The 11996-nt window shown below is 36.8% G+C and overlaps 1 protein-coding gene across 2 annotated transcripts; it reads right to left on the reverse strand.

Annotated features, from left to right (window-relative positions):
- Window positions 1-1331: 1331 nt before the first annotated feature.
- Window positions 1332-11034, reverse strand: Bet1 (Bet1 golgi vesicular membrane trafficking protein). 2 transcript variants are annotated; one of them, XM_031381101.1, is made up of 4 exons: window positions 10848-11034; window positions 6600-6724; window positions 4135-4191; window positions 1332-2449 (listed from the first exon to the last, which is right to left on the reverse strand). In XM_031381101.1, exons 1-4 carry the CDS (start codon window positions 10864-10866, stop codon window positions 2294-2296), a joined length of 357 nt encoding a protein of 118 aa, XP_031236961.1. In that variant the 5' UTR covers window positions 10867-11034; the 3' UTR covers window positions 1332-2293. The 2 variants fall into 2 exon arrangements, with proteins under 2 accessions (XP_031236961.1, XP_031236959.1); XM_031381099.1 differs by lacking the exon at window positions 10848-11034 and adding an exon at window positions 9461-10449.
- Window positions 11035-11996: the final 962 nt, after the last annotated feature.

Raw genomic sequence — 11996 nt, forward strand, 5'->3', positions numbered from 1 at the left:
TTGGAAAGACTGATCTGGAACACGTCTGAGTTAGGGGATACCAGCGACTGTCTGAAATCCAGGAGGCATTCAGACAGTCCTTTTGGAGTCTTATTGCCTCTTATCCTTTATCAGGATTTTATCCCCGATATTTTGGATGTGACTGGAGTAGACGAGTGTGCGTAGCATTTATAAACTGGTGAGTTTATATACTGTTACAAAGAAATAGAACTTTCTCATATTTTAAGTTTTCCCCAAATATGATTCCCAGGAATGCCTTTTCCTAAAGGGTTTCCAACAAAAGGAAACAGAATACTGGCCAAGGACCCCAAGTGAAGCCATGCAGGCCAGTACTTCCAGGCGACTCCCTACCTCTGGCATCTCAGCACACAGAGATAAAGGACAGGAAATCTCAGGCATAGTTCTCCATGAAAATAAAAATATTATATTGACAGATGTAGTCCTTCATCCCATGTGACTTCTGCTGTTTCCACTAGGTTCCAACTACAACTTAAAGTACTGATGGTGACTTCTGAGTCTTCCTTAAGGGATAATGTCATGTAAAGCAGAGGACAGTTAAGAAGGTCTTGAAACAATGAGTCACTCGGAATGCTAAATGAAAATACCTGCTTAGAGGTTGTATCAGAATCTCAAGACTTGAAACCAGACTACTGTCTAACTTTGAAAGGAATGAACAGTTATTGAGTGTGGCCAAGGATAACACTTGCTATGGTGGGTCAGGCACTTTTCTCTGTGCTCTACACAGAGTTAGAAATAGAGGCTATATGCTTCAAGCAGGTGCAGAAGGAATGGTGACCGGAACACAGGATGTCAAGTCACATTAGCGCTTCTTCCCTACACCTCACCCCTGTCTCTTCAGGTAACTTCACAGCATTCAGAATCAGTGTTTGTAACCAGAACAAGCAAGCAAATGAATGGTCTTGACCTGATGAGAAACTGCAAATGAGCAAAAAGAACAGAAAATTCATTCAAGCCCAAAGGGAGAGACCTTTTGTTAAAAAAAAAAAAAAAAAAATTTATTTAATGTATACGAGTATATTGTAGCTGTCTTCAGACACACCAAAAGAGGGCATTGGATCCCATTACAGATGATTGTGAGCTACCACGTGGTTGCTGGGAATTGAACTCAGGACCTCTGGAAGAGCAGTCAGTGCTCTTAACCACTAAGCTAGTAGAAATAGAATTAAAATATTCTGAAGTTGCAACCAAAATTTGTCTTACTTGTTCTGATTTAATACAAGTATTAATTTTGATTTACTTTGTTTGGAATCTAAGCTTTTGGGATATGAGATTTTATGCCAAGAATATACAACATTTAAAGAAGCCATAAACATATTTTAATAAAAGTTTATTTCTGAAACTAGAAATTGGCAAGTTTCTAAAGTAAGAGCAATACAGAATGTTTTACAATATTTTAGTATTTTTTTCTTTATTACTTAAATCCACCTTGTGGTTTGATTTCTGTAAGCAAATAAAATGGAGCTGAATAACAATCCTCTGAACTCTGGGTTCAAACCCTACATATTTTCAGTACTTATTTTGAGCATATAGTAAAACAAAAGAAATTAATTTTCTTGGACACTTCTTTTCCGGCAGAGCATAGCAATCACTTAACTTCACATTATTCTGACACAAATAATCAAATGGCCCACCTAAGCAGCTATAAATCAGAAACTATTATAATGTAAGTCAGTAGAATTTATCATTAATATAAAACAATACCTATATTGATACACATGTGTATTAGGCTCCAGTGGAAATATGTCAACAGCTTTACTGAAGGAAGTCCATGTACAAAGAATTCATGTGACAAATGTATTAAGAAAATTGTAGGGGAAAAAAATGGCCCTGCATGGTACCAAGTAAAGGAGCCCATCATCACAAGAATGACATCAGACAAACAGAAGTGAGCTCTCTACCACCGTGCAACCACCCCCAAAGGCTGATCCCAGCTTCTCTGGCATTCTTCTGGTCTCCCACTTGCTTTACAAAGTTACACTTATGTAACAGCAGGTATGACAGTCATATTTACTCTGACTGGAAAACACTGGAAAAACATAGATAGGTATGGCTACACTGACTTCAATCTAACTCAATACCCCTGAAAATGGGAGTCATAATGAGTCAATAAGGAACAGTATTCAAAACATTATATGGTATAGAATGATTTCTGAAGGAGGAAAACTCCACTAATCTTCAATGGAGAAGACCATTAGGAATGTTAGGATGCTGGCTATCAAAGAGGTACCCCAAGACATTAAATGCAACAAATTAAAGCCCATGCTAACTTGCATCACCTCAGTTTAATAATCCAATAAATGACAAAAAAGACAAACAATGAAAACAGCATCATATAGCATAGCAATTTCGTTTGGCTCCCTCTGGACAAAATCTTCAGTCTTCCCATGGTTTTACCTAGAAATCCAGTTGTAGAATCAAATTGTGAATCCTATGAGAAAATAAGGAAAACAGAATAAATTCTAATATTTGAAACATGCACATTCAAACAATTTACATATTGTTATTAGTATTTTTAAAGATAATCTGTACGTTTAATCAATTCAAGTATCTATTAGTGTGGAAATCAGCCTGATTGCTCCATGCAAAATGCAGCAGTTCTCTCAGTGGCTCACTCATTATTCAATAAGCATTTCTGTCTGGTCTTAATTCTCTCAGTGGCTCGCTCATTATCCAATAAGCGTTTCTGTCTGTTCTCAAGCACAACTAAAAAGCACAGATGATTTAGTTTTTTCGTATTCTAGTTATATGGATGAAAAGCCATTAACAATAAAGGTGAATAATTTGTGTGCTATCAAGCAAGGTTTTGTCCACTATCTGTTGAGGCACTATTTTTCCAAGGTCAAATGTGTGAGTGTTAAGATACTAGGACTTCATCTAAAATTTAATATGGTTAGCACAGAAGATGGTAGAGCCCTTGTTTAGACACGAGTTTGAAAAACAGTAAAATTTACTAGTGTTAAAGAGAATATAATGTTGACGAAGCATGAAGTACAGAGAATTTGAATACAGATATGAAAATGCCAAATTAAATTAGAGCCAGGAAAGCCTTAAAGATGAGCAGACTAGGCACAGATTGCACTTGTATTAAAACCTCAATATTGTGAGATGAGAAAGCAACCAAAAAAAATGGGGCCCTACAGAGTTTAGTCTCAACATACTCATGCACTTAAAATCTTTGCTTTGTCACAGGAGTCGCTGTATCAGAATCACTTGGGATGCTTTTTCACAAAACATATATGCCTCGGCTCTTCTCCGTGAGATTATGAATGAGCTTATTTGAAGAAAGAAACAGGGATATCCACTTTTTCAAAGAACACTGCTTTCAATGTCATATTTGCTTTCAGATAGTCAATTATGAATACATGTAAAGAAACAAAGGAAGGTCGAGAGAAGCTGGGTAATCCCACATTAGCATTAATGACGAGAAGCCTGCTCTGGGAAGAAAAGGCACTAGCTCTTGAGCTTGTTTTAGACTAGAAATAAAGGGACTCTGGCTACACAAATTTGTTCAGTAGATTGTTCAAGGGATTTGTTCAGTAGTAATCCTTAGGAAATAAAGCTGAAGGAAGGGTTTGTTAAGTGAAAAGCATTTAGTTGGTTGGATATAAAGTGCTTGGTTAATAAATTACTAGTGGTCTATCCATTAAGATTTCTAAGACCACTCAAAATATTCATTAGCCTTCAGACTTTAACAGTGCTTTAAACCCAAGGTTAAATAAAATGCACTGGCTTCAATCTTCACTTCTTATTTATATCCTAGACAAGAACAATGAAAAAATACATCTGATAGAAATTGTAAACTCATTAGATTAAAATGGAGTGGAATCCATCAGGATGTACTATGTCAGGGTCTGTCTTTAAACTGGATGAAAATAAAGAGTGACAGGACTGGGGAGGGTGGTAAGAGAAGGAGCCAAGGGAGTTGAACATACTCAAGATACATTGTAGGGAATGCTTGAAAAATACAATAAGGTAGTATTACTGTATGTAAAATATATCCTATAAAGTTGTCAGCAAGAATGTTTTTTAAAAAGGAAATTCATTATCCCTGGTGAACGACTAATTTTGAAAATATCAGGAAAAGTTTCTTAGTTAAAAATCATAATGACTTACCATTTCAGCTAATAGTTTGTTTTGATTTTTAACTTCATGACCTATTTCAATGGAAAGCTACGAAGAAGAAAGCATATACATTACTGCTTATGTGAAGGTATTGAAAGGTGATAAAAAGCAGCAAAGCCATACTAAGCATATTTAATTTATCAGATCAAACTGTATTCTAGAAATATATACTCTCTCCTGATACTGTGTCCAGTGAAATTGTTGGAAAATTTCCCACTTTCTAACAATGAACATCTTTTTCTCATGTCTTCTGCATATTATTCAACCCTGTGTTAACATTCTCTTCCTGTCTCTCTTATTCCAGCATAATTTTTTCTTTCTGTGTGTTTATTTATTGTCATATAAAATATTCACCTGTATATTTCTTCCTTATATTTTAGCAAATACAAGTACTCACATGAACAGTTCAAATGCAGACATACACATTTAATAGTCCCCTAAAAATAAGGCATTTCTTTGAATTTAAGTCTAGATATATTATTTTAAAGACTTTTGCTTTAATATAATAAATTGTGAAATCCCTTAAGTTAGTATTATGTATAATCTAAAATTATACAGAGTCTGAGCATGTCAAACAACAATATAACTAATTACAGCTGCTATGCAAAATTATACTTCATAACTTACACAACAAAGTGACCAAAGGTTTCCCTTCTAATGCACTTGACTAAGTACAATTACTGACACTTTTTGTGGGTAACCATAAAGGTTCTTTAATCTGTTTGAAAAGCATACATAGTAGTTTTATGAAATTATACTATTGTAGAGATAAGATATGAGGTTTTCCTACACATTCATCAGCTCAGATGATAAAGCAGGCATCCCAATCTACCCACCTACTCTGAGCATGACATTCATGCCAAGGAAAGAAATCTCCAGGATATCACAGCTTTCTTCCAACACAGAATGGCACTAATTAACCACAGAGGAATTTGCTCAATTGTTTGTGGTTTAAGACATTCAATTCTATGTCCTTCCAAATGTTTAACTTAACCTTTTAACAGTCTATCTTATTAGGTCCATAGATTAAATCATTTTAGTTAAGATGACTTTGGAAATAACATCATATATCAAAACACTATTTTGAGTACAGCCTGAATATAACTTTCTAAAGACTGATATTAAATACCAATTTCATGGGATAATATAAGTTTCTATTGAATGCTTCACAATTGTATAGTATGTTTATTGCCATGGAAAATCAATGACACATACTTTTAAAATCCTCTTGTATAAAAGGAACTACACTGAATGTCACAAATGATCTTTGTTTTATAGGGAATGAGTCAATACTGGATGTAGTACTGAGATAAAGCTTGGAGAGGGGCAGATACAGCACTGGCATCTTCCCAGAGGAAGGAAGATGGCAACAGTACCAAAGGCAGTTTGATTTTTAAAAACATGGAATAGGGGCACAGTGGTATGTAGAGTACAAAAGAGAACTCTCTTTGCCTGGCTGTAAATCCATATGCACTCTGGATGTGTCAGGGAGAAGCTCTGAAGGGCAGGCCATTCTCTGAAGAACATAGAGAGAGAGAGAGCAATAAATCTAGAGAGCAATAACAGGAGAAAGAATCCAAAGACTTCAGAGGGCAGGATGTGCTTTAACCAAATTCTGCCCATAGCTGTGACAGCATTATGAAGATCAGGGGGAACTGAGACAGGTCCAAGGATTCTCCCAGGGGTCTACATATAGATGTCAGGGCCATGTTAGAGAAACATGGGAAGGCCCAAGTTCAAATGAGGCTCAAAGATGGAAGGAAAGACCTACGTTTTATATTTTAAGGCACTAGCAGGAAAGGCTGGAAGGGCTATTTCATTGGATTTTCCAATGTTCTGACCAGTGAAATTACTGGAAAATAAATTTAAAATGTCTTATCCTTCTAACAGTGACATTTTCTCTCTTCTCCTTTTTATAATGTTCGACATACTTGTTAACATTCCCTGGTTTTCTTATTCTAGCACATTTTCTCTTTTATTTATATAAATGTATTTACCTGTATATTCCTTACATTTTACAAAATATACCACAAGACCAAGTCAAACACACACATACACATTTAATATTTTCCTAACAAAATATGTCATTTCTTTGATCACAAGTCTAGACTAATTATTTTTACATTTTTTTCTTTACTAAGATAACAAATGAGAAAAATTACAAGCTAGCATTTTCTATAACCTAAAATTATACAGAAAGCATACCTGTAACTGTTGGACCTATGACATATAACATATAGTACATTTTAGATTTTGCTAGGTGTGGTTTGAAAAAAAAAATAAGCAAGAATACTGTATCTTTTAACTTGCCACACCTTCTAACTTATTTAAGGAATGGTCTGAACTTTTGGTGCTCTTTGACCTCAGTGCACCATTTTGAAATGAATGCCTTCTTGTGATGACAATAAGTTCAAAACTACGAGTTACAATGTGAACGGCACTGGTTCTGTACTTACAGATTTTATAGCTGTTACTTTGCTTCTCAGACTTTCAGTGAGTCTGTCATTCTCTTCTTCACAAGCATTATAGCCACTGTTGGCATAGCCATAGTTCCCATAGCTGCCAGGAGGTGCTCCGTCACCTACAAGGATCAGAGGTGCACATGGAGCATGCAAAAACAGAAGCTACTTTTAAACCTTAGTAGTTAAAAAAAGCTGAAAAAGACCCCCGCAGGGTGTTACAGACCACATATATCTATTATAGCAACACTGCCAATCAATTATTAAAAATCAGAACCAGATATTACAATTCTTTTCACATCCTCTTTTAAGTAGAATATACATTTCCTTCAATAAATATTTAGTGACCACTTATCGATTGCTTAAAAACACTAAAATAGGCACAGATATACAAGAATATTTGGAAGACATTTGTTGCACACTAGAAATTTATCTTTTAATAAAGGACATAAACATAGCACCATCTACCCATCAGAGAAACTTGATTATAAGAGGAAAGGGGAGAAAGATAATGTGGAGGGAGGGTTCTCATGGCAGAAATATGGTGGAATTCTCCTAGCACTTTTCTCCTATAATAAGCAAGTGGTGAAAACCAAAGAGCAAAGGGAAGAAAGGGCCATAGGTGGAACCCTGGGCAACAAACACAATGGCTGGTGTGTAGAGGCCTTCAGCTGAGAGGCTGAAGAAGGTCACTCATCTTCCAACAGGGAAACAACAGGTACAGTGAACATTAGCCAACAAATCCATACACAAATGTTTGGGCACTGAGGGCACGTCACCAAGTTTTAATAAACTGATGTCACCATTTTCTTTGTAAAGGAAGAAACAAGCTACATAGTGAAGAAGAGTGATCCCTTAGAATAAACAATAAAGAGAATAATGAAAGAACTATGACCCAAATCGTTCAGTATTACTAAGAGAATAAATTAAACATGGTTGCGGCAGGATACTGAATTGGCTTCTGCTCTCTCAGATATGAGATTCTCAACAGAATGGCTCCTTGGTTTCAGTCAGCCATTGAGAAGCGACACTGTTGGACGGCTCTAGAATGGAAACTTTTAATATTGGGACTGTAGAAGAACAAAGCCCATAAACTTTAATGTAGTCTGACCAACAAGAGTATAGTATGTATTAAAAGGACTAGAATGTCCATGGTTGGAAGCAGATCTGTAATGACCTAGGAAGACAGAAAAAAGGGATACCTTTAAAGCTACAGTCTACCATAGGCTCAAACAGCAAATGCAGTAGCAATGACAGTAAGAACAATCATAGTGACTACCGAAAGAGTGGGTAGCAGTAAGTCTAGTAGCTGAAGAATGGTATGTGTGAATAAGAACCTCTTCCAAAGCACAACACAATTTAATTTTATTGAAGTAGCAAAACTCTTGAATCCTTATAGCTCTGACTGTATAACATCAACACTGACCTCTACATTGAACTATAAGAGCATAAACTATATGTATTCACTTATCATTCTAGATCTCCATAAACACACAGATAGACACACACCCTACAACAGTACTTAAGTAAATACTTATAAATGAACTAAAAAGGGCATTTTTTTCTTTACTGTTAACTAACTTTGTCAATGGCAGAGTGTCTCATGCTTCTCTCTCGTCTTGCACCTAATGAGCACTTTCTATGTATCAGACACCTATATTTCTCCCTGTACCACAAAAGTAACAACAAAATGTTAAATATTTCAAGCAGGGGGACAGTTGCACACTTGCTGGATGGCATGCTCTCCCTGAAGTTCTTCACACATATTTTCAAACAGATTAAAAGGTGGAGGACCGGGCATAATCATTTTTCCCCACTCACCAACTAAAATCAACACTTAAATATTCTGTGCAAACTCTAACAAGATCTAAGATCTTCAACTTGTTTAGTGTGACTAAGGACCGGAGTATTATATATTGTTTAGTAAGTAATTCTGGATTGGATGAAGTAATTAATTGGACAACCTCATCAATGAATTTGTCCAAAACTAGTGCTATTTTACTTATTTTGTTTTGACTCTCTGGCCTATCTTATACTTAATTTCAGAGTTCTTTTTTTAAAGCAAAATGTTCCCTTTTTTGGTCCAGAAATCTTTAATGCAGTTGCAAATTTGATCTTTCTTCACATCATCTTCCAAACCCAAACAGAAAAACAAAACAAAACCAACTAAGATAAAATAACATAACACAGTTGCTATTCCAACTGAGACCCAATTTTTTAGTGAGAATTAATTACTACTATGACAAACTGTAGAAAGGCAATTCTTGAAGGTCACCTTCAGGTGACGTCATTTCTGAAAAGTACTACTTCCTTGAAGCAGGTTCTACCAAAAATCAGGCCAATTCATTTAACAGCTCATGTGTAATGTGGCAGGTTTTACATATGAATACCTATCAGACTCACTGTTATTTCAAATTTCAAATTCAGGTCAACACATGATGGTATTTTTCTTAAAAGTGTTCATAATTCAACACCAATTTAAGTGATAAGCATACTTAACCAAATAATTACCCCTCTTCTCCACTGCACTTCAAAAAGAATTAGGAGGAGACTCTAGCCTGCAGATTCTAATTTAATTGAAAATCTAATTTAACTTCTTTCTGAGTAATTCTAACATATAGTCAGAGATAAAAACCTATTGTCAAGTCTCTGACTTGGATGTATTAAAAACAGTACAGCACAAACAAAACACCAATAGGCCAGTGGCCTATTGATGAAATGTAAAGTCCTTAAATAGACCACTAGAATGCCTCAGGGTCCTAGCTTCACTCAAAGTGACTTCATCACCACAATCTCTTGTACACGTCATTCATAACTATCCTGAATCTTGTCTAGTCATCTTCTTATCTGGGACTTACTTCTCCCAATCCTCACTGTCACCGGCATCCTTCCAGGAAGCCCACAATGACCCCATGTATTATTAAATCCTCACTGCATTCACTATCTGTTGAACTTGTACTGGAATGAAAAGTGACCACTTTGGATCATAATTTGTCATCTGCTTCAGAAGCAATTTATCTCCTGCTCCCGGGTAACACTGGAAGCTCTGGGAAGCACACACTGTGTCACAATAAATGTCTGATGTCATTAGTGATGTAAAAATGTAGGCATATATGACTAATCTTGTTTGAAAGTAGTTCTTTAAGTTATTTGAAATGAACTACTTTCTTTTAATGACTGGAAGCATTCATAAAACTAAATTTACAACTTCCTTCACATGCAACTATTTATTGATAATCCTGTAAATCTATATTACTGACACCTTTCAAGGCCCTTATTTTTCAGTGGTTTTAAATTCCACACATTCTATTCCTATAACCAACCTTATTAAAAATATTACCATGTCTCCGCACTGTCCTGAGTACTGTGTTCCTTTTATATAATCAAAACTCATAGCAAGCTGTTAAGTATGAGTTGCATAAGGGGCTTTATTTTTCATACCTAATTTTAAGTGTCTGTCCGTTCACTAGCTTTAACACCTCCAACTTTTAAAAACTATGTGTTTTACTATTCCAATTTACAGCAGAACGACAACAATATCCTTTTACTATTTCTTACACTTTTTTCAAGCACTCTGCTCTTCCTTCTTTAAAACATGGTTAATAGAGAAAGAACTTCAGAACCAGAAAACTGTATTCTAATTATTTTCTGTTATTACTAAGTTATTCCTTCCCCTTTTCCATAAAGGCAAGGACAAGTGTTAAGTCATCAAAACCAACTTCTATTGCCTTAGCAGTGGGACAAGGTCTAGGTCAGAAACATTCCAAGTAACTCGCCTTTGACCCAGACCTTTCGTAACAGGCACTTTAATAATAAGGGCACGTAAATTTACCTTTGTAACTCACTGTCATCATACTAACAAATCGTTATTAGTGGGCTACCCTCTCCCCAAATGTGTCTTAAAAAAAAAAAAAAAAAAAAAAAAAAGGTAGGATCTAGAATGAGTAAAGCAAGGCTTGGGAAATTGGGCTACTCCCCAAACTAGCACAGAGAGAAAGAAAAACTTACACTAACCAATTCACCACTCTGTGCAACCTACCATATAGGTTTAAACTTTTGTCTAAATTCAACTTAAGGAAACCGTTCGGAACTAGGACAAATGGCGAGATCTTTCTCCAAAAACCCAAACAACTCGCTTTCAAACACCAGTCATTGACACAAGGCCGGTAGTTTCCTCCCACACCCCTATTCCCGGCTCAGCAGGTCCTAGGGTCCCCAAACTTCAAACCTCAGCACTGTTCTTACCCAGGCCTGCACGCCTCATCCTGCCAGGAGAGGGAAAGGCGGGCAAGGAGTAGTGAGTAGGAAAGGGCCAGGGTCACTCGACCTCGGCTTCAGACCCAAGGCTCCTCAGAGAACCAACTTTTTGCCTCAGAGCGCCACGACATCAGTAAAGTCTAAACACCGCGCCGGTTTATGTCGTCACCCGTACACATATAGGCGCCCTGCAATGAGATTTAGTTGCATTCTGGGAAATGTAGTTTTCTGTCTTCTGGGGCACTGGGTAAGAGGGGCGTGGTAGGAATCACGTCTGGAGTGGGCGGGGCTTCCGGAAGGGCAGGACCGCTGCAGTGACTCTAGTCCTGTGAGTCTGGCTCTTAACCTCTTCCAGAGCTTCCAGTATGGCACTTTTTGATGTTAGTGCCAACTTTAACTTGGGAGAGTTACTCCTCCCTAGCCGGGATAATGGTTGACTCATCTTTCCTGATTTTTTCCCTTACACTCCCGCTCACCCAAAGTCAGAGGAGAGGAAGTCACTGCAAACTTTGTTCAAGAGTCTCATCTTACTGTCTGAGCCCCTTAGCAGGATAGGAATATCAACCCTCTTGCTTCCTGATCCTCTCCCTATTGCCCAGTGGAATTAAAAACAAACAAACAAAACAAAACAAAACAAACAAACAAAAAACCCTGTATCCTTGCACTAGAACATCTGGTAGGGAAGTGGGGAGTTTCTCCTTCCAAGTCTGGAAAGAACTGTGAGGTTTAGCTTTTAAACGCTCCTCCTACTGCTCCTCCTACTTAGACCTTTTAAAACCTACACACAAATGCCTAATGCTTGTTTCCATGGAGCAAGGAGTCTATTTATGGACCTAAAAGTTTGTTGAGATGTAGGGAAATGTAGTTATTCGTTTAATATTATACAGGATCATTATGAGGTTACACAAAAATAATGTTTTTTGAAGCTGATAGTTGTTTATTGCCCATGATAAGATGTTTTGCAGCTTTGTTGCTACTGTATGACAGTGATGTGGTATTTATAAAAGAGCTTTTTGAAACTGTAATCTTTGAAAAGTAGTGTTTCCCATTATAAACTCTGACCATATAAATCAATTCTCGCCAAGGGGTGGTGACGCACGCCTTTAATCCCAGCACTTGGGAGGCAGAGGCAGGCCG

This window comes from Mastomys coucha, unplaced genomic scaffold, assembly GCF_008632895.1.
Source record: "Mastomys coucha isolate ucsf_1 unplaced genomic scaffold, UCSF_Mcou_1 pScaffold20, whole genome shotgun sequence".
NCBI lineage: Eukaryota > Metazoa > Chordata > Mammalia > Rodentia > Muridae > Mastomys > Mastomys coucha.

What these genes read in the sequence shown, in the direction of transcription:
- Bet1 (XM_031381099.1), bottom strand. Translation starts at nt 9,488, where the DNA reads ATGCCGGTGACAGTGAGGATTGGGAGAA. An exon ending in GACAGTGAGGATTGGGAGAA is followed by an intron (nt 6,725 to 9,460) that starts GTAAGTCCCAGA and finishes TGATCCTTGTAG; the next exon opens with GTGACGGAGCACCTCCTGGC. An exon ending in AAGTAACAGCTATAAAATCT is followed by an intron (nt 4,192 to 6,599) that starts GTAAGTACAGAA and finishes TCTTCTTCGTAG; the next exon opens with CTTTCCATTGAAATAGGTCA.